Source organism: Anolis carolinensis, chromosome 5 (assembly GCF_035594765.1).
Source record: "Anolis carolinensis isolate JA03-04 chromosome 5, rAnoCar3.1.pri, whole genome shotgun sequence".
Lineage (NCBI taxonomy): Eukaryota > Metazoa > Chordata > Lepidosauria > Squamata > Dactyloidae > Anolis > Anolis carolinensis.
This window is the reverse complement of record NC_085845.1, coordinates 150,812,431-150,838,168: the sequence shown is the minus strand read 5'-3', so window position 1 is coordinate 150,838,168 and position 25,738 is coordinate 150,812,431. Positions and strand designations below refer to the sequence as shown.

Here is a 25,738-nt window from a genome sequence, read left to right as displayed (position 1 = left end):
CAGCCATATAACCCAGCATATCAAAGCAGAATAACCCACAATATTTGCTTTGAACTGGAATATCTGAGTCCACACTGCCATATATCCCACTTAAAAGCAGATAATGTGGTATTTTATTCAGCTATGTGGAAGGGGCAATAGACGCATGCCGTTCTAAGCAGATAACCTGGGATGAAATCCTCGGATACAGGATAGTGTAGATACACCCTCAGGTCGGTTTGCTGATCATATGATTTGCTTTGATGGAAGTGCTTTGCTGCTAATGAATGAAATTACCTTTTGGGGGGACGTTGCACCCCCTCCGCCCGAATGTCACTTTGAAATGCACTCAGCACAGCACTCATTTTGCCTATCACTGCTTCCGAGGAAATTTTATTATATTTATTATTTTTTTATTTAATTTGTATACTGCTTTCCTCACCCCTGGGGGAACTCAAAGCAGTTCACAACACAGTCAATGGCAAAGATTCAATGTCTCACATCCATATAAAAGGACACTGCAAATCTAGAAGCAATTACTTATTGCCATAAATTAAATCATTAAAAACTATACAAACCATCAGCATAACCATAAAACATTAAAACATTGAGCATTAAGACATTTAAACATTGGAAATCCTTTGCAAGTGGCATCACCAACAAAGGAGCATCCAGAGGAGCATCTGTAATCTTAATCCGTTGCATCCACACAGGTAATTGTTTTTTAAAAATCAACATTAAGTTGCTGTGAGTTTTCTGGGCTGTATGGCCATGTTCAAGAAGCATTCACTCCTGATGTTTTGCCGCATCTGTGGCAGGCATCCTCAGAGGTTGTGAGATCTGTGCAAGTGGGGTTTATATATCTGCGGAATAATGTTCAGGGTGGGAGAAAGAACTTTTGTCTGTTGGAGGCAGATGTGAATGTTTCAATTGGCCACCTTGATTAGCACTGATTAGCCTTTCAGTTTTAAGGTCTGGCTATTTATTGTTTCTCACCTTGGACCTTCCACATATATATATACCCCTACTTGCCTAGTTTCCAACAGACCTCACAACCTCTGAGGATGCCTGCCATAGATGCAGGCGAAACGTCAGGAGGAAATGGTTCTGGAATATGGCCATAAAGCCCGGAAAACTCACAGCAACCCAGTGATTCCTGCTATGAAAGCCTTCTATAACACAAAATCAATATTGTTTCAAGAGGCATCGGAAAGCCCCTATTTTGAGGTGGACAAAAATATTGGGGGGAGGGGGTTGTGAGCAGGGGAGCCATTGAGGAGTGCAACATACTTCCAGGAAAATGTGAGTTACAAAAGAAGAGCTCAAAGGTGCCCCCACCATCCCTTAAGTAAGCAACAGCACCAGGAGGAGGAAGGAAACGTAAGCCTCCCTCCCTCAGAGCAGTTCAAACAATCGCGGGAGATGGAGCCCAGAAGTCCTGCGGACAATGGCAGTTCCCCCTCACATCCAGTGGGGAGGTTTGTCTGGCTTGCGCCCCTCCAAACACTCAGGATTGGGGGGGACAACAAGAGGGGGGGCAACAAGAGAGGAAGGTGAGGCAAAATCGGCCTGAAAAGGGCAGTGTGGGATACAGACTCGCATGATTGAGACATAGACAGGACAGCGCCAATTCCCCAGTCTTTCTCTCTCTCTCTCTCTCTATCTCACACACACACACACAAACAGAGCACATTTTCAACTGTTTTTCGGTCTATATGGCCATGTTCCAGAGGCATTCTCTCCTGACGTTTCGCCCACATCTGTGGCAGGCATCTTCAGAAGTTGTGAGGTCTGCTGGAAACTAGGCAAGTGGGGTTTATATATTTGTGAAATGTTCAGGGTGGGAGAAAGAACTCTTGTCTATTTGAGGCAGGTGTGAATGTTTCAATTGGTCACATTGATTAGCACTGAATAGCCTTTCAGTTTCAATGTCTGGCTGATTCCTGCCTGGGGGAATCATTTGTTAGCTGGCCCTGATTGATTTATGTCTGGAATTCCCCTGTTTTCTGAGTGGTGTTCTTTATTTACTGTCCTGATTTTAGAGTGTTTCTAAATACTGGTAGCCAGAACAAAATTCCAGACATGAATCAATTACGGCCAGCTAACACCTCCCAAAAAAGAATTCCCCCAGGCAGTAAGCAGCCAGTCCTTGAAGCTGAAAGGCTATTTAATGCTAATCTAGGTGGCCAATTGAACAAAACAGGCAAGAGTTATTTCTCCCACCCTGGACATTCCACAGAAATATAAACCTCACTAGTTTTCCAACAGATCTCACAACCTCTGGTCAAGATTCAAAATAAGTTTTAAATAAAATGAAAATAAGTTTTAAAGTTATTTTCAAAGATCTTTGACATGGGATGTTTAACATCTATGGCAGGCATCCTCAGAGGTTGTGAGTTATATTGGAAACTAGGCAAGGGAGATTTATATATCCGTGGAAGGTCCAGGGTGGGATATATAAACCGCCCTTGCCTAGTTTCCAATATATCTCAGAACCTCTGAGAATGCCTGCCATAGATGTGGGCGAAACGTCAGGAGAGAATGCTTCTGGAACATGGCCATGCAGCCCGGAAAACTCACAGCAACCCAGCGATTCCGGCCATGAAAGCCTTCGACAAGACATTTTCAAACTCTGCTGGGAAGGAGGCTGGTAGGTGGGAGGCTGGAAAGAAGTCGTCCTGAGGGGCACACAATGGACAGAGACTGAGAGAAAAGCCTTTAAAAAAGAAAGAAAGGGCGAACCAACCAAAGAGAAAGAGACCCAGGGCCTTTCCACACTGGATATCAAGGCAGAAAATCCCACAATATCTGCTTTGAATTGTGTTATCTGAGCCCACACAGCCATATATCCCAGTTCAAAGCAGATAATGTGGGGTTTCATTCAGCTGTGTGGAAGGGGCTACAACGAGAGAGAGAGGCGCGCGCTCTCTCTATCTCTCTCTGTTTCTCTCTCACACGCGCGCGCGCCCGGGTTGGTTCCTCGTGCGGCCAAGAGAGAGGGATTTCCACACACAAACGTTCTCCTCACACAAGCCCCGCTTTCCCCGCGTGCTGCAAATGTGCGCGTCTCTCTCTCTCTCTCTCTCTCTCTCTCTCTCTCTCCCTCCCTCCCTCCCTCCCTCCCTCCCTCTTCCACCTCGCAGGGCTTTACATAGTTAGCTCCCGAGTGCAGAGCAGCACCACAACAATAACAAGAAACGCCACACCGAAGGCGCCGAGGCTGGGTGTTTGGGGAGGGATGAGGAGGGAAAGAGTTTGATACTGACTTGGGGCTGCTTCCTGGGTCTGCCTCGGCCCCGCTTGGGCGGCTCTGTGGCGTCAGGTTGCTCCTGGGCGGCGGGCTCGGATGAGGTGGAGGGCTTGCCGGCTCCTTCGCCTCGCGTGTTCATGGTGCCTGCCTCCTGCTCCGTCTCTCCGTCCCCCGCTCGCACTCGTCTGTCTCTCGGGCTGCCCTCCTCCTCCTCCTCCTCCTCCTCGGCTTCGCCTCCTCCGCTGCTGCCCTCCCAGCCCACCTCTTCTTCCTCTTCTTCTTCCTCGCCGCACAACTTACTCCCCGCCGGACGTCCTGGCGCTGCCAAAAGAGAGAGGCGGAGTGTGGGGGGTGTTGTGGGGAGCGGGAGGAGGATGGCGAGAGTGGCCCCCGCCGGAGAGAGAAAGAGCGAGAGCCAGGCGGGCAGGAGTAAGAGCGGCACCCCTCGCTCTTTACAACTGCGAAGGAAGGAAGGGGCTTTCTGGGGAGGGGGCGAGAAAGAGAGAGACTGAGAGAGAGACTCTCCCAAGGACAGTGAGCGAACGGGAGTGGGGGCCCGGCTGGGCGGGAAAGGCTCTGAGGAGCAGGGCGCCCTTCGGGGGGCTTCCTCTGCTCCTCCTCCTCCGCCGCTTCCTCCTCCTCCTCCTCCTCCGGCCACAAGGGCAGAAGGAGCTCCTCTCCCTCTCTCTCTCTCTCTCTCTCTATCCCCAGCGCGCCAAGGTGGGCCAGGAGGGGAAGGGGCCTCGCCTCAGGAGACAGGCAGCGAGGGAGAAGGGAATTCGCGCCTCCTGGCGCGCCGAGGAAGGGGGCTCTTCTCCCTCGCCAAGGGTTCAGAAGGGCGTCTCGTGGGGAGGGAAAGGAAGCGAGACACAAGGAAGGGGCTGTGGAAGCCCCCACAGAGCCTCTTCTGAGCTTCAGCACCCTCTTGGTACCTGACACCCATTGCTTTGCCGTCCTTTGCCATCACTATCTGCCCCACGAAGGAGAGGCTTCCATGATGCAGGCCAAAATCCCGTCGGCTGCTAACGGGATTTTGGCCTGTATCAACAGGGGCAGAGTGTCTAGATCCAGGAAAGTCATGCTCCCCCTCTATTCTGCCTTGGTCAGACCACACCTGGAATACTGTGTCCAATTCTGGGCACCGCAGTTGAAGGGAGATGTTGACAAGCTGGAAAGCGTCCAGAGGAGGGCAACTAAAATGATCAAAGGTCTGGAGAACAAGCCCTATGAGGAGCAGCTTAAAGAACTGGGCATGTTTAGCTTGCAGAAGAGAAGGCTAAGAGGAGACATGATAGCCATGTACAAATATGTGCGGGGAAGTCATAGGGAGGAGGGAGCAAGCTTGTTTTCTGCTGCTATGCAGACTAGGACGCGGAACAACGGCTTCAAACTACAGGAAAGGTGCACCTGAACATCAGGAAGAACTTCCTGACTGTGAGGAAGTGGAACTCTCTCCCCCAGACTGTGGTGGAGGCCCCTTCTTTGGAGGCTTTTAAACAGAGGCTGGATGGCCATCTGTCGGGGGTGCTTTGAATGCGATTTCCTGCTTCTTGGCAGGGGGTTGGACTGGATGGCCCATGAAGTCTCTCCCAACTCTACTATTCTATGATTCTATGAGGTGTTTCATAGACTTCTAGAGTGGGAAGACACCACATGGGCCATCTAGCCCAACCCCCTGCCATGCAGGAAAAGCACTATCAAATCACCCACAGATAATAATAATAGGAAACATTATTTGTATCATGCCCTACCCTGTTGGTGCCTGACACCCATTACTTTGCTGTCTTTTGCCATCACTATCTACCTCACGAAGGAGAGGCTTCCATGAGGTGTTTCATAGACCCCTAGGGTTGGAAGAGACTACATGGGCCATCTAGTCCAACCCCCAGACACACAGGAAAAGCACAATAAAATCACCCATGATAGCTAATAATAATAATACGAAATATTATTTGTATACTGCCATGCACACTGCCTCTCCTGAGCTTCAGCACCCGGTTGGTATCTGACGCCCATTGCTTTGCTTCCTTTGCCATCCCTAACTATCCCAGGAAGGAGAGGCTTACATGAGGTGTTTCATAGACTCCTAGAGTTGGAAGACACCACCACATGGGCCTTCTAGCCCAACCCCCTGCCATGCAGGAAAAGCAAAATCAAATCACCCACAATAGATGAGAAGAAGAAGAAGAAGAAATATGTGTTATCGAAATATGTGTTATCATGGCCGGGATCACAGGGTTGTTGTATGTCTTTCGAGCTGTGTGGCCATGTTCCAGAAGTATTCTCTCCTGACGTTTCACCCACATCTATGGCAGGCATCCTCAGAGGCTGTGTGGCATGGATAAACTAGGCAAGGAAAGGAAAATATATATATCTGTGGAGAGTCCAGGGTTTGGCAAGAGTGGCTTCCCAGTGACAAAGGACTCTTGCCACATCCTGGACTCTCCACAGATATTTATATATTTTCCTTTCCTTGCCTAGTTTATCCATGCCACACAGCCTCTGAAGATGCCTGCCATAGATGTGGGCGAAACGTCAAGAGAGAATATTTCTGGAGCATGGCCACACAGCCCGAAAGACATACAACAACCCAATACGAAATATTATTTGTATACTGCCATACACAGCGCCTCTTCTGAGCTTCAGCAGCCTGTTGGTACCTGATACCCATTGCTTTGCTGTACTTCGCCATCCCTAACTATCCCAGGAAGGAGAGGCTTCCATGAAGTGGGTTGCTGTGAGTTTTCTAGCCAAGCGAGTATTGTCTATCTGTGGAGGGACCATTGAAACCCACAAGCATGTGGATCATTTCAACAGAAAGAAGGATACCATGAAAATTAACAAAATCTAGCTACTGGTATTATTTTTTTTAAACTCTAAAATCAGGACAATAAATAAAGAACACTCAGAAGACAGGGGAATTCCAAGCAAGAAAGAATCAGGGCCAGTTAACACCTCCCAACAAAGGATTCCCCCAGGCAGAAAGCAGCCAGGCTTTGAAGCTGCCAGGCTATTCAATGCTAATCAAGCTGGCCAATTGAAATATTCACACTTGCCTCAAACAGACAAGAGTTCTTTCTCTCGCCCTGGACATTCTAAACCCCTAGTTTCCAACAGACCTCACAAGCTCTGAGGATGCCTGCCATAGGTGTGAAACGTCAGGAGAGAATGCTTCTGGAACATGGCCATACAGCCCAGAAAACTCACAGCAACCCAGTGATTCCAACCATGAAAACCTTCGACAACACATCTTCCATGAGATGTTTCATAGAATCACAGAGTTTTTAGAGACCACATGAGCCATCTAGTCCAATCCCCTGCCACGCAGGAAAAGCGCCATCAAAGCATCCTCAACAGATGGCCATCCAGCCTCTGTTTAAAAGCCTCCAAAGAAAGAGCCTCCATCCCACTCAGAGGCAGAGAGTTCCACTGCTGAACAGGTCTCACAGTGAGGAAGTTCTTCCTAATGTTCAGGTGGAATCTCCTTTCCTGTAATTTGAATCCATTGCTCCGAGTCCTAGTTTCAACGGCAGCAGAAAACAATAATAATAAGATAATAAAACTTTATTTCTAGACTGCCCTCTCTCCCCAAAGGGACTCAGGGAGATTTACAGACACAAAACAAAAAGTTAAATATTCAGTGCCCCAAATGAGCACTAACACATCAAAATAATCCAAGATAATGCACAATAACAACTTACAACAAATAATTAAGCATGGAGATAAAAATAATTAAAAAAACAATCCAAAAGACATAACAAACAAAAATATGGGTAAAACATTGCAATATGTACCCGAAAAGCAATTAAGATACAATTACATTAAAATGGCTTTAAAATGGCTAACACCGGTGTTCATTTAAGATGTATTGTAGCAGCCATAAAATGCAAGTGGGTTAGCCAGTATTTCAATGGGTTAAAATGTCCTAGTCCTCCTCCTCTTCCTGCTCCCTCTTCTTTATGACACCCTTTCACATCTTTATTCAAGGCTATCATGCCTCCTTTCAACCTTCTCTTCTGCAGGTTAAACATACCCAGTTCTTTATGACTTTCCTCATAGGACATGGTCTTTGATCATTTTAGTCGCCCTCCTCTGGACACCTCCCAGCTTGCCAACATCTCTTTTGAACTGTGGTGCCCAGAATTGGATACAATCTTCCAGGTGAATCTGACTAAAGCAGAATATAAACTATGACTTCCCTTGATTGAGAGGCTATACTCTTTTTGATGCAGCCCAAAATCCCATTGGCTTTTTTAGCTGCTGCATCTCACTGTTGGCTCATGTTCAACTTGTTGTCCACTAAGACTCCAAGATCTCTTTCACATGGACTGTTGTCGAGCCAAGCATCAACCATCCTGAATCTTTGCATTTCATTTTTCTGCCTAAGTGTAGTATCTTACATTTCTCTTACATTACCACCAAAAACTAGCTAAGTACCTAAGGTAGAAAATTAGCCCTTTTTGATGGGCAGAGTATCAAAAGCAGGACTCAAACATTGACAAGTCCTATGGTGTCAAGGAAGAAAACATGTACAGCTTGACAGCATTCATCCACATACTATTGGTGGGTTGCTTGTATTTGCACCACATCTCTGCAAAAGACATGTGGCTGTAAGGCATGTGGAAACTGCTAGTTGAGCAGGAATCTGTTTGAGAAATAGGAATGACCAGTAAACTACAGTCTCTTAGTACTTATGTATTATTAATCTTCAAGTCAGCTCCAACTTATGTTGACCATATCATAGAAGTTATGGCTTGACACTGGCTTCCTCTAAGCCTCAGAGAGCATAACTAGTCCAAAGACAGTGGATTTGCATGGATAAGAAGATTTGAACCCAGGCCTCCTTTAATCCAAGCCCAATACTGAACATGCCACCCTCCTCGGTACAGGAAGGATTTCTGAAAAGGAGAAATTAGGTGATGTGGCTCCATTGACTATCACCTTTGAAAAGGATAGAGGTGTGCTGATAACTGGTAGGATGTGAAAGAGTGACCACATCTAAGAAGGCTGCTTTAACTTGCAAGATATCCTTCATTTTGTAACAATGGCTTATTGAGAAGAACATCATCTCAGGACAATTGCCTTGCTGTTATTGCCTCTCATGAGACAAGTACTGTGAAAATGTCTCTCTAGCACATAAAGACATAAAGGAATGGCGTAGCACCTCTGACATTAACAGAGAAGAAGATATTTCTAGCATAAGCACAGCCAGACTGATTTCTTGAGCTATGCACATTTTCTGTCCTTTGACAAAGAAAACTTTAACAGAAGCCATATTGCAAGGAAAGACAGGGGAATGAGGTAAACCTCTAGAAAAAAATCTGCCTCTTATTCCTTGAGTTTCAGAATTCTGCCTCTTAATGTCATCTCAGTCCCTTTGGGTAACTGGCTGGCCTGAGCTGGCAGTGTGCCTTAAATTAGGCTAATCTGAGGTCACTGTTCTGAAACTCAGGATTTTAATCAGAGAATTATAGTAGACCAAATCTGGCAGAAGTCAGGACAGATCTCCCTGGTCTTCCTGAAGGACTCGCCTGGTTCGTCTGAAAAAGATCTCCCTTCCAACAAAGTAGTTTGGACTTTCATTTCATTCTCCATCTCCCATTTAAGAAATTCAAATTGGTTAGAAGTGAAGGAATCTTGCTACTCATAATCCATCTTTAAGAAATTGTTTTCCTGTACCTCAGCATTTTCCCCATCTATTCTCTACATTAATCCATTGTGTATGTTAAGGAAACTTCTTTTCATACTTACTTATGCATGATGGATCAGACCTATTACATACCTATCTAATCTGACATTCTGTTCACACAGTGTCCAGTGAATTGCCTGCTAAGAAGGCCGTGATTACAATGGCACTAGAGTTTATAGCCTCTTTCTTCCTCCCTTTTCTTCCCCACAACATCTGAACATCAGATTGCTTAGCCATAGCTCTTCAAACATCTTGGAATCTTACTCCTGCACTCTGTAGGCTATGCAGATGTTGCAACCTTGTCTTGGTTGTTAAAAACCTCACAACAATTCTGGACTCAAGGCAGATAACCATAAAAACCACACAAAAAGTTGGATTGCCTTGGTGTTTTTATTTCAGTCAACAAAATGCATAGTCAACATGGCAAAGAAAATATAATTTTCAATTTCTGACTCGTGTACCTATTCTGCCTCATTTGTGTATCAGGTAATGGGACTTCTTTCTCTGCATAAACGTTTTTGTGCATATTTCAGTGTGGGGTTTTTTTTTTTTGCAAAATGCATGCATTTTATTTGCATTCTTATAACATAGTTATTTGTGCACATCAAACTTTTCTCCCCCCCCCCCCCCACTGAAACCCAGTGAAATTAGTCACAAGCCTCATTAAAATTTCCAAGGGGAAATGCATTCCATTATGCTTTCTCAGGCTCTGATGCAAAATGGATATTTTCATTTACAACTGAAACTCTTAACACATTGTCCTTACCTCTGATTATCACTGGGGAACAAACAACTCGACTATTACCATCAAATCTTACTTATGATCCCACCAGAGACCACTGATTCATCATGGTAAACAGGCAAGTATTGAACGTGAGATATACCATGCAGGACTCTTCTTGTGTTCCCCCATTTTTTGAAGCATTTCCACCCTCCATATCTTAACTACAAAATCTTTTCTGATCACCTTTTCTTATTAATCCCTTCTTGGCTCAGTTCTGTGTTGTTTCTGCTTATTTCCTCAGTCTTATCCTTCATGTACCTTGCTTCATATTACCCTTCCTTCAATCTCTTTCTCATCGGACCTCTAAGCTTCCTACCTTTTGTTATATCTTTGCAGTTATCCTCCTCCTTCTCACATTTTGTCTATGTGAATAGCAATGCTCTTATACTTCATTTGTTGTGTTTCTCCAGCAAAGATGGGGTCAAACCTCCATCACTGTTTTTTCGGATGAGAAGAATTATTATATGGGGGAGGCATGTTTCAATAGTTCTTTTTCATTTAATGGGTGTAGACAATTGAGAGAATATAACCATCAGACAGAGAATGTAAAACCCTTAGATTAGATAAGGTAGAGTGTTTGTAGTTAATATTTTTTATTTTTAAAATGTAGTAGTAATATATTTTCTTTTATTTGAGAAAATGATTTTTAACTTTCTTTTTGTTTGTTTGTACATTTGTATGTAGATGTTGTATTAATTTGTCTAAATAAAATATATATTTAATTATACACACATACAGTGTATATACAATATATGTGTGTTTATGTATATGTGTGTGTGTGTAGGCTTAGTGCTCACCTTTTGACTAGTTGAATGTTCTGAGCCATCCCATCAGTTTTGCCAACCACAGTAAAATGAAACATTGTTATTATTGTGTATCTACAACTTTCAAAGAAAATTACTAAGTATGTCATGTTCTGCTTCCGAAAAATCTCCCTTGAGCACACATGTATCTTAGACTTTTAACTTTTCCCCCATTGCTTCTTCCAACTGCTCCAGCTTGGTTTGTGGAAGACGTTTTCAATCACAACTGAACCATCTGCCAAGTGAAAAGATAATCCTCCCATTGTTGTGGGTTTGAAGTTGACATCATTCACACACAAATCCCTTGGTGGCAACCCATTTTCAAAAACTACACAATGTGTACTAGTTGTGACTGCTGGTAGTTCAGAAGACTACCCCATGGCTACTAAACTGGGAGGCTGCAAAATATGTGACTCACCTGATTAAAGAATTGCACTGACTACCAATCTATTTCTGAGTATCCATGACTGATTCTGTTTGTTTCTGAATATTCTGAATTCTTTTAGCTATTTCAAATAGTTTTAAATTATGTTAAATGACTTTAGACTGTATCAAATTGTTGTTTTGTTTTCTGTATTGCTTGATGTGGGACATGACATAAGTATTTCAGGAAATAAAGTTTGAAGTATTTGTGTTTTCTTTCATAATCCCGTATTGCTTGGAGCACAGTCGCTGAAGGAAAACCCATTTCCACAGCAACATGCTTGTATGTTAATGGAGATTCTCCTCTGTTTTTCATCCCTAATCTGAAGTAAGGTGTATAGTAACAAAAGAGTTACAGTACCTTTTTGTCGTACTGTCTCCCCCAAGAGAAGATTTCACCTGATATTTAACTTCTTATATTTTGGATACGAGGCAAACTCTTCTAGGATTTTCACATTCTGTTATTTAAGGTGGGAACCTGTCATTTTTACATGATCAGACGTTGATCAAGTGAATGTGTGAGGACATTGGAGAGGGTCTTCTCAAATGGCACTCTGGTTGGGGATTACCTTCCCTGTGAAATCCTGATTGGTGCTGATATTGTATCCTTTAGACATCAAGTAAAACATGGGCCTCACTGATTTATCTCAAATTTTAAGACTTTAAAAATATATATATATTAAGCCTGTTTTAACTTGTTAATCATATTAATATATTTTAGTCCACTTTATTCTTATTAATTTATCATTCTTCGTTTTTATTTAAATGGTTTTAGCTAGTGTGCATTGTTTTTATTCGACACTACCCTTAAACCTTTTAATATAAGTAGAACATAAATGTTTTAATAAATAAAAAAATATTGTCATTATGATTTTTATAGCTTTATTTTTTTAATTGTAGACTGCTGTGGAAACTGCAAGGTGGACAGCATTTAATATGGAAAAGGAAAAGTATACCACGTGCCCTCTGTATCTGCAGGATTGGTATCCACAGTTTTCTTTATCCATATCTGATAAAATATGTACTGACCAGGCATTTTCTATGTCTTTTAGTGTGACTCTATGTTATTCTTGGGTCAAAAGGACTTCATTTCAATAGGAATTGCTATTATCAATCACTTCCTGTATCCACACAAAGTCCAGGGACATATCCTCTGCAGTTGAGGGAGTCATGGTGTTTTTTCTTCTTGTACATGCTTCCAAAGTTCCTCAAAATATTATATAAATATTATCAAAACCCTATCTAATTACAAGAGAGAGAGAGTTAGTTCACCCTGCACCTAGAGCAGTGGTTCTCAACCTTTTCTTTTTAAAGGTTGGACTTCAACTCCCAGAAATCCCAGCCAGCTTACCAGCTGTTAGGAACTGTGGGAGCTGAAGTCCAAAACACCTGGAGGCCCAAAGGTTGAAACCACTGATCTAGAGAGTACTTTGAACGCCACCAATGATAGATCTGGACCAAATTTGGCACACAGAAGCTCCAACAGAACATCCTGGAGGGGTTTGGGGGACTAACCCAGCATGATGGAAGTAGTGGTTCACCACGCATCTAGAGAGCACTCTGAATCCCATTGATGATGGATCTGGATCAAATATGGCACAAAAAACTCCATGATCAACAGAAAATACTGGAGGGTTTTTTGGGTGGTGGGGGATTGACTCAGCATGGTAATAATTGTAAGCCAACCTGCATCCAAAGAGCACTATGAACCAAAACGACAATGGAACTGGACCCAACTTGACTTCCATACTTATTACAGCCAACTTTGAATACTGTTTGGCTTTGGGAGGGACTGATCTTGAATTTAAGGAGTTATCGTCCACTCCCATCCAAGTATGGTCCAGATTCAACTGATGATGGATCTGAACCACACTTTGGGCACAGATGCAGCATGGCCAACTTTCAATACTGGCAGGGTTTGGAGGGCATTGACCTTGAATTTTGTGAGTTATAGTTTACCCGCAACCAGAGAGCACTGTGAATTCAAGCAATGATGGATCGGAACCAAATTTGGCACACAGACCTGACATGGTCAACTTTGAATATGGTGGAGTTGGAACAATGACAGATGATAATGAAAGTTATAGATTACCCATATTCTTTTGTGCTTCTTTTGATGACCAGAGACTTTTCATTACACATATCAAAATGGAATTTTTTTAGATAGGGTGGTATTTTTTGTCATTACTTCTGCTTCTGCAAAATAATAGATTTTGTCCTGAAGGACCATTGCTTGGTATTATGTTTTGCACTCACACCATTTTTTTGTCCTTGGTCTTGTACTCTTTAATAATGACAGAAATTACAGTAAGGGGTTATTCAGTAATTTGGTCTGAGAGGCCATTAGTATACAGCTGACAGTTTTTTTCTGTGAGCATCCTAAACTATGCTTGGACACAATCCCAAAAACAAAGAGGAGCAGTTATAAGAGGACTGCTTACAAAGGTGTTTGCTGTTCAGCCTAATTTAGAAGAATTTTTGTTCTTCTTAACACTTTAACTCAAAGCTAATTTTGATTATTGATCCTGCCTTACTGTCAGAGGCTCAGTTGGTTTTTGTTTCCAAGTATCATTTATCAGTTGTGTTTCTTACAACCACTAGCAGGGGTCAGCCAGAGGTTCCCATGTTAGTGGCGTGTGAATCTGCATTGGGTTTTATTCCAGAGTTTATAGAATCTATGCAAGGTGCTTAACCTATTTTTCAGAATAAAATTCATCACATTGGCTACTTTCTTTAAACTTACCACTCAGATGTTGTTGAAGGAAAGGCCTCCCCTGGCCCTAAAATGGCTCAAAGACAGCTGAAAATATGGAGTACCTGTCCCACATATCCCATAAGGGTAGGTATAGACTTCCAAGACTCTTCTGGGGGCCTATGCCCCACTTACATGAGACCATCACTTGCCCTGCTAGATACAGACATACTTGGAAACAGATATCTGTGTCACTGTTCACTCATGCTCTGGTACTTCCTCATGTAGACTATTGCAGTACGTGGTATGAGAAGTCCTTGTATTTGCTTTGTGAGTTTCCCCGAGTCCCTCTGGGAGATGGTGGTGGGGTATAAATAAAGTTTGTTTATTTATTCATTTGTTTTAGGAGCAAAATTGCACTGTTCTGGGTGCAAAAGAAGGTAGTGAGCTTACTAACTATGAAAGTGAGCTTCAGTTAGGGCTGCTTTGATTAAGGTAGAGGGGGAAAAACCAGATGAAGGGTAACAGATCCTGGGCGGAAAGGGGTGTACAGAGATGGCAGACTTATAGCTGTTCCTGGCCTTTCCCCTGTTCTGGAGAGAAAGGCTATATATATCACATAGTTTATGCTCACACCTAGTATGTAGTTTAATCTAGTTCTTTTGTAACTCTGGTGCATATTAAGCAAGATAGGCTTGTGGATACAGGTTTGGTAGCACTGACCTAAATCATCTCTAGATTTTATGCAATGTTTAAACTAAAATGCACCATAAAGAAGAACAAATGTTTCAACCAGGCCATCATTTCCCAAATTTGAGGCTAAGACTTAAACTGGGGCTAGACCAAAATGACTTTCAGCAATTCACTTCAGGTTCACTACCATCTGGGTGAGGCTGTTTTTCAGCACACTTTTATTCCCTGTTTTGAAATGTTAACTTTTAATGCCATTAAAATACACAACTTCCTATAAAATGAAATCTCCATATTGCGCTCAATGTCATTGACTGATATAAAACATGGCTCTTTAGAGAGGTGACAATGGGAAATGAAATCAATGCAGAAACAGCAGGGTCTCATAGTCAAAATCAGAAATAGATTGTGCCACATCAAATGAAACCTTGCACTGTGATATTTAAAAATTGGGGAGGTGGGAGCTTTCACCTTTGGGAAAATTCTAGTTTTTAAAATTTGTATTTATTCTTTCTTCTAGTGAGCTCCAGGAAGAGTACATTTCTGCACCCCCGTTCCACATTTTTCCTTCCCCAAATTCAGGCTGAAAGAGAGTAATTAGCCCAAAGTGATCCATGACTTTGGTTTAATAGGAACTATAACATGAATTTCCCAAAACATCTGGGTGGAAACAATTAATTCACTTGTATGTGTTTTGGGTGTTTTGTTTTAAACTTGTAGTTGTTTACAAACATGCCACACATAAATAAGAAATTCATACATAATAACAATGTGATACCTGCTGAATCAAAATACATTCTTGAAATTATATGACACTGTTTATCTCCTGTTTGCTTGCTTGCTCAGAAAAGTACAGTTTGTACTGTAATAACGCATCTTGTAATCTCTGTGATTTATAAAACGATATATGCTGCCTATGCTTTGAACTACACAGATGTGTAATAAACATCTTTATTACAGCAGCAAAACATCAATGAGGTGTGTCTTAAGTACACCTTTCGCTTCAGGTTCACTTTGTACCTTCATCCACCCCTGCTAATTACACAATGAGCACATGCCCTGCAGAGTTGTTCATTTTCTTATGATTATATCATAGCTAAACTCCTTATGAAAAAAAATCTTATATAGCACTAAGCAACAGATTCTTTGTGACTCATTTGAACCCATCAGTCATAAGCAGCTATATTTTAAGAAAAAGTTCTTTAACTCACCACCCCCACCCCATCAGAAAGATTTATGGGTTCAGACTCCCTTTTCAGTTGGCTAGAATGGAAATACCTAGCAGCTGGAAAGCAAACCAGCTTCCTCAACTTAATCCATGGTACCAAGCATCATGGAAATAGGCTTTGATCCGAAATGAATGAAACCAATGCGTGTGTTCCATAGCCTTGCACACAGTCAGATTTCCCACATTGAGAAAGATGGTACCCATTCATTTCATGTTCTTAGCTAGACATCTTATTAAAAGTCACTAATCATGAAATTGCAACTTCATAAATCAGTTGTCTTCAGGGAGTTCAGATACCTGTTTAGAGTTCTCACTTCTGTACAGTTTGAAGCATACACTGGGGCCAGGTGATTCATTTTTGCTAGTCTGTAAAACAGTGGGGAAGGGATATTGCCATATTGGGATGCTTGAAATATCATTTTAAACATTTGTTTGTTTTATAAGCTATTTTATTCTGCTTTATGTTGATTTTAATTGTGTCTAAATTTTATTGTGATTTTTTTAATTGACTGTTTTTGCCTTGGCCCCATTCTGGGCTATATATTGCATACAAATAGAATGGAATAAATTGCTATACATTAAGCTACTTCTATACCGAGTTCAAACTATTGCAGCCAAATTAGTTATGGCACATCTAGGATTGATCATATTACACCAATATAAAAATCACTCCACTGGCTGCCAACTCATTTCCAGGTAAGGTCGAAAGAGTTCACCGTTACCTTTAAATCCTTCCATGGTTTAGATCCAGGTTACCTACAGGATTGCCTTTACTCATAACCTGGCCCATACAGTCAGGTCCTTTGGGGGACATTTATTTCAGTCAGACAAAACTAAGCTGACAACTGTTGCCCTGAGGACATTTTCTTCAGTCACCCCCAGATTGTGGAATGACCTGCCAGATGAGCTTCATCAGCTAAATATGCTGCCTGAGTTTAAAACAGGGGTTAATATTAGTTTTTTAAAATATAAATTTTAAAGTATATATTTAATCTTGATTTTATATGCTCTTTCAACAGATGTAATGTGTCCAATTTGTTCTCCCAGTCTCTTTGGACAATAACCTCCATAATGCCTTGGCACTATATTTGCTGGCCAAGAACTTTGGGGGTTGAACAAAAATTGAGAACTATAGCATTTAAACTATATAACAGTATTATCCTCTACAGTCTATGGCAAGCAAGCAAAAGGAGAATGTCTGCATTTTAAAAAAAAAATTCTGCAGACGCAATGTTCTGAGATATGATTGGATATCCCCCAGAGATAGGAATCCTTTCTGATGCGTTATGGACTGTTCTTATGGTGAAGAAACACATGGGCATATCATGGGTTTGTTGGAGTGCATTCTGTATTTGGCCTCATTCCAAAGGAAATGCCTTTGTCCTCTCATATTACCACACTCCTTATGCTTGTAATGTTCTGCAGTTGCATGAGCGTATATTAACCACAGTTCAACCTTCACAGTGCTAATGTATTGATTAACTAGTGCAAAGGAGCAGAATGTATTTTTCAAAAAGAGAATACACTAGCTCTCTGTTAGCTAGAATAAATTCATACTAGTCTGTATGTTATACACATGTGTATTTATATAAAAGTAAAACTTATTTCTTCTGAAATTAGTTAACAATACACATACTTTTAATAAAAAACAATTTAGTTCTGTATTTTCTTTGGGAGGAACAGTTTTACAAATTATGTGAAATACAGGGGACCTTCCAGCTCTGCGGGTTCTAGATACATTATTTCCATTGATCATGGAATATCAAGTCCTAAACATAAAATGATGGTGACATTAACATGGGTGCATGGAAGCATATGTGTGCATGTCACCACCATTTAATGGTGTGGGATGCAATCATTCCCTTTTGTTGGGGGGGGGGGTCCACTGGGGGTCTCAGCAGGCCTGTATCGAGGGGAGTTTTTAGGGGTTCACCCCCCCCCCCCGCCAAAATTTTTCAGGTTAAAAAAAAAACCTGGCTTACTCATGAATTTTAACTGGTTAACTAAATCCCCATGCTAAGTCTATGAGACGTAAAACATTAAGAGTCCCTCCAGGCACTATCTCAAGCAGATATTGACAGGTCTGAACCCGGGGGGCGGGTGAGTCAGGGGTTCAACCCCCCCCCCCTTAAATTTTCAAAACCCCTCCCGAATTTTTTTTTCTGGCTACGGCCCTGGGTCTCAGAATAAATTGCCATGGATCTCCAGGGCCCAGTGTATAAGCAAACAAGGACACCACTTCCCTATAATATATGAATAACATTTTTAATGTCACTGTGATTTTTATTTCATCTGAACTTTTAGATTAGCTTTTTCAAAAGCCACATTCTGTGCAGTCTATTACTTTTTAAATATATAAACATTTATACTAGAAATATAGTGACAAAATATTATTCCACTCCCACATAATTATATACAGTACTAAAAAACATGTACTTAGCATATTTTGTACAGTATTGGGAATGAAAATCAGGCAAAATGACTATGAAAAAAATCCATTACGATATATTCCAAAACAGCAACTGTGCTGTGTGTTGTTTTACACAAATGTCAGTGTTGTTGTTGTGTACCTTAAAGTCGGTTCAAACAGATAATACCATTCTGTTATAACAAACCTATCACAGTTTTATTAGCAAGATTAGCAAGCCTATTACAGGGAAAATCAGCTGATTCCAAATCCATCTGAAACAGCTGTGACCAGACAAGCATTTCGAGCTCTGAGGATTACCTGGGAAGGAATCCCACTGGAGAATTGCAACACACCAAAATATCTGGGAGTCACTCTGGACCGTGCTCAGAGTTACAGGAAGCACTGCTTGACTATCCAGCAAAAAGTGGGTACTAGAAATAATATCATATGAAAGCAGAAATGAACAACCTGGGAATCACAACCAGATACAGTGAAGAAATCTGCCCTTGCACTTTGCTATTCTGCTGCTGAGTATGCATACCCAGTATGGAATATATCTCACCACATTAAAACAGTGAATGTGACTCTTAATGAGACATGCCACATTATCACAGAATGTCTACGCCCAACACCTTTGGAGAAATTATACTGCACCACCTGATATACGCTGGGAAGTAGCAGCCAGCAATGAAAGGACCAAGGCATTTACATCTCCAGCCCATCCTCTGTTTGGATATCAGCCAGTATGCCAATGACTTAAATCAAGAAACAGCTTCCCAAGATCTACAGAGATACTCGCAGGAACACCTCAACAAACAAGAGTCCAAAAGTGACGGGCTAAAACTCATAACCTCTATCAGTAGCTGATACTGGATGAGAGACTCCCTCCTGGGCACACAAGAGACTGGGTGACTTGGAAGGCGTTGAACAGACTGCGTTCTGGCACCACAAGATGCAGAGCCAAGCTTAAGAAATGGGGCTACAAAATGGAGTCCACAACATTCGAGTGTGGAGAAGAGCAAACCACAGACCACTTACTACAATGCAATCTGAGCTCTGCCACATGCACAATGGAGGACCTTCTCAAGGTGACACCAGAGGCACTTGAAGTGGCCAGCTTCTGGTCAAAGGAAATTTAGCATAATGCCAAGTTTTTAACTTTGTTTATCGTTTTTTAAATACATTACAGCTATATTCTCAATTTGCTTCTGACATGATAAATAAAAAAAATTGCAAGATTTTTTCAGAGGGGGTTTGCCTTTGCCTTCCTCTGAGGATGGATGAATGTGACTTGACCAAGGCCACCTAGTGAGTTGATGTGGGTCAGTGAGGATTCAAACCCTGGTCTCCAGAGCTGCAGCCCAATACTCAACACACACTTCCCAGTCTCAAGAAAGAAATATTCACACCACCGCCATATCCACAGGAGGAATTTTCCTGAACTTATTGTGGAAACTGGAAAATGTAGATAATAGTCAACCCTATTAAAATAAACAACTTCTGCTGGAAGTTACCATAGAGTTACACTGGAGAACCAAGAAAATTCTTGAAGGGCATATTTTGTCAGAATCGAGCAGATGAAACCACTATTGTATTTATCAGAACCATATTTTAAAACATATCAAATAGGATTACTATGAGGACTGCAGCTATATTCTGAGGGAAGTCAAAAGCCAAAGAAAGTGATGGTAGCAGATAATTTCATTGTTCCAATTGGTCAGTATGACCTGGTACTTCAATTCTGAAAGCCCCATTTTCCTCTACATGTTTTTTTCTCGAAGAAAGAGTGTTTATGGGATAGAAATTGCTTATTTTTGTGCATGAGAAAAAAGCTTTTAGTGATTTTCTAAATGTTAGAAAACTAACCCCGGAAACTGCACATAGGACAAATACAATGGTATAAGCCACATGACAAATGTGTTTTCTTCTCATCCTCCACCTTTGCCTCCTTCATAATAAGTCCCTTAGTTGAAACTATGTGATACTTGCATGAACCCCTTATGAATGCACTAAACAATATAATGAGAATAAGGCAATTTGCCGAAGGTTCTTTTTCTATGAGAAATTCTTCAGAGAATAGTCATGTTACATTAGGAACTATGGCAACTAAAACACAGCAGGCATATAGGTATTCATGACAGGAAATGTAATAGTATCAGTAGTCATTTTAAAAAGTCCATAAAATGGCCTTTGGGGAAAGCGTAACCACATTTGCATAAGGTTTCTCCTGGGGTTCATAGGATCAGAGAACGCCTGGCAAAAAGCTGGACGTTTGGGTTTCATAGGAATTTCAAAGACACATAACATGGCAGGTGGAAAGGGATAGAGTAAGTGCTTAATAATACACATGTGATCAGCCCTTCTGTTCTTGACAGCTAACACTCTCTTGCTTCATAAGCTTCCCTCTATACTGTTCCCCATATGGTTTTTGGCATGGCTTCACTTCTTTTTTTTGTCTAATTTCCTTCCTTCCTTCCAAAGTCTCTCATCCTTCCACAGGTCTAATGCACATTTTAAATACTTCTTTGGACTTTTCTCCCCTGGAGAATTATTTGTCTATAGCCAACCCTCCACATTTGCTAGGGTTAAGGGCACAGAGTCCTTATGAAAGGAAAAAACCATGAATACGGAAATTGCTATTTTTTAAACTGAGAAAACACAACTCTAGGAACCTCATCAGATGCAAGATGTTGTAGTAGAGCCAGTAAGTAATGTTGCAAGCAGTAGTATGAGTACCAGAAGGGGGGAAAGGGCTACTCGCGAGCAGGTGTCAGATGAAGAACAGCAAAGGAAAAGGATCCGGGATATACTTATGGCACCTACTGATGAAGACACATTTGAAGGGTTTTCAAGTGGCGAGGAGTCAATGAGCGAGGAAGGAGAAGTGGTGGATGGGAATAGAGGCACAAAGAGGGTTACTCGGGAGCAGGAATCAGATGAAGAACGGGAGAGGAAGAAGATCCGGGATATACTTACTGCTCCCACAGATGATGAGTCGTTTATGGGTTTCTCTGGGAATTATGGGTCTGGGAGTGATGAGGATGGGGAGAACACAATGGATTGGACTAAGGTACAAGAGATAAGGGATATATGTGCAGAGCCAACCTCTAGTGATACGTTTGTGGGGTTTTTGGGACATGAGGATTGGCAAAAGGAAGATACATTGGAATCATGGGGAAGCCTAAGTCTTGACAAGAGATGGAGGAACTGGAGGGATGGAAACAGGGGTTCATGTGTGAAGACAAGGACAGCTGTGGGAGATGATGGGGTGGAGGCCAGCTCATCATCAGATAATGATGTGTAAGTTAAAAGTAGGCTCTGAAATGGGGAATCTTTGAAGAAGGCAAAGTGTCAGTTACGTATCGTGTGTATTTGTTGCGGCCTGTTCTCGTGTTGAGTTTTGGGTTCGGGTTCTGCAGCCTGGAGTTTGTGTTACCTGAGAATCTTTGACTTCGACTGACTTCTCGTGAGTGTGGCTTTCTCCTTCCCTGGATAGTGGACTGACTTGATGACAACTTTGTTTGACGGACTTGGAAACGACGTATCCTTTGGCTTTCTTCAGCAATGACTCTTGGACTATGGCTGGCTTGGGCAACTCCTTCTTGCAGTTAACTCTTTGGGGGCAGCACTGTTTGTTGGAACTCTTTGTGTACAGCGCTGCTTGTTTGCTGGTTACTTTGACTGCTTTTTAATCCGGTTTTTCCTTCTGTTTAACACAGATTATTTTCCGTTTGCCTTTTGGAGCCCAGTTTGGGTAAATTCTTGGAGTTTTGGCCAGAGACACTGAAGTTAAGTGTGTCTGAGCTTTTATTTGTTTTTTGCAATAAACCTTTTGTTGGACTAAATAGTGTGTGTGGCTCTTTAAGGCCTCTGTGCCTCAACACAATATATACATTTTAAAAAAAGTTTAAGGACAGAATCCCATGGAGCCTCCACATGGGAATCCATCTTAAAAATGTGTTTAAAGTGTGTAGAAACTGAGGTTTTAGGTAGCAATCATATTCAGAGCTCCCGATTCACTCGGAAACAATGAAAGGTGCTTATTTACATGTGGAATGGGAACTGTCAGATTTCCCATATTAGATCATTTTAGTGACAATAAAGAGTGGGCGTTCCAGTGTGTGATCTCGAAATGAGCCTCCGTGCTCCTTTTCTTGCCAGTAATCCTCTTACATGAAACTTTTACAATATATATATATTTAAATTCTTTAGAAATTGCATAATTTTGATATATCGCCACTTTGCTGTGGCTATATTCCTCCTTTTAGACATATATTTTGGACTTCTTTTTAAATAAAAAGAAGAATGCAGAATGTGTGGGGACTACACTCACCCGTGTGACTGCTCAGAATGTGGAGTATTACAGGAGAAATTGACAAAAGCACATTGTGTATGATGGGGATGAATATATTAACTGTTTTCCTTATAAATGGAATGGAACAAAACGCGATGGTGAGATGATTCCCCTCGCCTCATGGGATGAGGTCCTAGGAAATTCTAAGTCTTTCAGCATGGCTCTATGGTTGAATTCTTCTGGAAGCTCACCATAGATTTTCATTGGAGTACCTAGAACACACGTGTCAAACGCAAGACACACAGGCTGAATGCAGCCCACCACATCATTGTATGTGTTCCATGAGGCTTTCAATGCCAGGATACCATGGGTACATGTATACAGTTTACATTACAAACAGCCCTTTGAAGGCTCAACTCTGGAACTCCCTGCCCAGGGAAACCAGAACAGCCCCCTCCCTACTGTCCTTCAGGTAGCAGGTTAGAACCTTTTTATTCAGACAGTCTTTTAAAGAAGAAGGCTTTTAAAAGATAGTCAGGGGCTACTGTGATTTTATATGTTTTTAATTATGTTTAATACTGTTTTAATATTTTTATATTTGTATATTTGAAGTTGTATTGCAATGCTTTTAGTTGTGAGCCGCTTTGAGTCTCCATATGGAGAGAAAAAGCGGGGTGTAAATAAATAAATAATAATAATAATGATATAAACATAATAATAGTTCAGAGAAGGGATTGTGTCATTGTTGCTCTTTGTGTAATTATATTTTCATTGCTCCTGCTGCCATTATAACAATAAGGTATCAGAAATCCTTGCCAATCTACAGTAAATCATGGCAGAGGGAGCACGCTTGTTTTCTACTGCCCCAGATATTAGGACTCGGAGCAATGGGTTCAAATTACAGGAAAGAAGAATCCACCTGAGCATTAGGAAGAACATCCTGACTGTGAGAGCTGTTCAACAGTGGAACTCCTTGTCTCAAAGTGTGGTGGAAGCTCCTTCTTTGGAGACTTTTAAACAGAGACTGGAAGGCCATCTGTTGAGAGTGCTTTGATTGTGCTTTTCTTGCATGGCAAGGGGGTTGGACTGGATGGCCCTTGTCGTCTCTTCCAACTCTATAATTATATGCAAAGATCTCCCAGTAGATGATGTTGTGCCTTCTACCCAGCTCTTCTCTAAAGCATGCTCTGGAAGAGCAAGGGGTACATTGTATTATTGAATTCACGGAGACTCCTTTCAAACTATGGATATTATATCTGTCTATGTTCTTAGCCAACTGCCATCTCTGTTTAGTAGAATGTTTGGAGAAATTTCATGTTCAAGGAATATTTTTAGAGAGCAAAGGCTGAAGATAAAATAAATAAATAGCAATATTTTCTCCCTTCAACATTTATACTGTCCTCCATGATTCTCTACCAAACTTATACATGACAGCATACAATCTGTATACAATCAGCATATTTCAATCTCCAAATGGATTAAGATGAATCAACAGATATATACACACACACACACACACACACACACATATACATACATATACATACATATACATATACATATATATTAAGAACAGAAGCAGGAATTCAAGGGCAAGAAGAAAATAGCATCTGTTTAAACCAGGCATCCTCAAACTGCGGCCCTCTAGTTCCTACAAGTTAGTTTGTTCAATGATCAGGAATTCTGCAAGTTGAAGGTCCAAACAGCTGGAGGGCTGCAGTTTGAGGATGCCTGTTTTAAGCAGTTAAAAGTCTGGGCTAGCAATGTCCTGTTTTGCTCCAGAAACAGCCTTATAACACAAGCAAAAGTAACCAAAAAAAGACTTACTTCAGGAAAATGATGATGGTGATGATGATGATGATGATGATGCAAACAGCAGTAAAAGAAACAGAAAATAAAGTTCAAAAGCAAGGCAAGGTCTTATTTATTTATTTACTTACAGCATTTTTACCCCGAGTCTTTGGCAACAAGTCTTCACAGTAGCCAGGAACAAGAGTCTGTGGCAAGAAGTCTTTTGCAAAGCCAATGCTGGAGCTGTAGCACGGAGACTGGAACACAAACACACCAAGTAGGTCGGTTGCTGCCAGCCCTGCCTATTGGCTTTGCTGCTAATTTATAGCCCTGAGCTCTCAGCACAGATGTTCCTAAGGCGAGGTCTGATTGCTCAGCATTTTTGCTGGGATTCTAGCTGACCTTCTCTTTTCCTCTTTTGCCCTTCGCCATTCTAAAATAGGGATTTGTAGTATGTCTTCCTCACTTTCTCCTTCCTCCTCAATACTTTACCCCAAATCCCCAAGTGCTACCTCTTCAGCCTCCTGTTCTACCTCCTCCTCAGAAGCAGAAGAATAGTCTAAAACAAGTAACACAAAGACATAACCAGCACTTTTAATCTTGTACCCATTACTCTGGCCCGGCCCAGTTTTATTGTGTTCTAGCGTATTGCTTGTGGTTTATACTGTTTAATTGTTTATTTGCCTTTTGTTTGTATTGCTCCATTGTGTGTTGAGGCCTTGGCCTTTGTAAGCCGCATCGAGTCCTTCGGGAGATGCTAGCGGGGTACAAATAAAGTTTAATAATAATAATAATAATAACTATTGGTATCAAACCAATTATCCTTGGGAGGTCATTCTAACGACAGGGCAACACCAATAAAAGAATATACATCAATGAGTCACCACTCCAGATCATCATCATTAAAATCTTCAAGACAATGTCCATGGGACAGTACAATGCATCAGGTTCATACCCAATATATTTGTAGCATGCCTACACTTAGGCCCAGCTAGACAAGCTGTCTGAATATAAAAGCAACCAACTGTCTCTAACACCAGGTCTGTGTTTATATTTCTCAGCTCAGAGAGATAGGATTTCCTAGATCTTGTATAGGCAAATTGTGGCCCTTGGATCTTCTTGGAGTCAACTCCTATGACTGTAGTCCTCATTCTGATATTAATTCAGGGCTCCTCCCTACCCGATGTGATCTTAAATGAATCTATTGCACTTTATCTATTTAAAATTTGTAACTCATAATGTGCACCTTGCTTATCCGCTATTGCAACCTCATTGTTTTTAATTCGATGTTTTAATACCGTGTTGTGGGCTTGTTTGTTTTTTCGGTTGCTGTGTATATATTATTATTGGTTTTGTTCTCTGATGTTTCATATTTTATTTTGTATTGTTTTGTATCTGATTTTGCTGTAAGCCGCCCCGAGTCCCCTTTGGGCGAGATGGAGGCGGGATATAAATAAACTTATTATTATTATTATTATTATTATTATTATTATTATTATTCATAATGAAAGAATGTTGGAAACCGTTTTCCAACAAAATCTAGAAGGCGACACTTTGCCCAATTTTCTCATATTTCATGGCGAAACCAGCCTTGTAGCACCATATCAAGTCGTAGCAAATATGTATTTGCTAATGGGAACAATGGAATAAATCCTTAAGAATAAATCCTATGCCCATACAACTAGGTGGTTTTTTAAAAAGTTGA

The 25,738-nt window shown here is 41.4% G+C and overlaps 1 protein-coding gene across 2 annotated transcripts in view; it reads right to left on the bottom strand.

Annotated features, from left to right (window-relative positions):
* The window catches only part of hmga2 (high mobility group AT-hook 2), a 170,486-nt gene extending 146,150 nt beyond the window's left edge, over positions 1–24,336 (bottom strand). Inside the window, exons 1-2 of one of the 2 annotated variants that reach the window (XM_062982573.1) lie at positions 24,183–24,336; positions 3,246–3,550 (exon numbers count right to left, since the gene is read on the bottom strand). In XM_062982573.1, the coding sequence (XP_062838643.1) occupies positions 3,246–3,368 (123 nt within the window). In that variant the 5' untranslated portion in view covers positions 3,369–3,550; positions 24,183–24,336. Of the gene's footprint in view, positions 1–3,245; positions 3,878–24,182 lie in introns of those variants that run through there. The other variant, XM_062982574.1, reaches the window with a different exon arrangement.
* Positions 24,337–25,738: the final 1,402 nt, after the last annotated feature.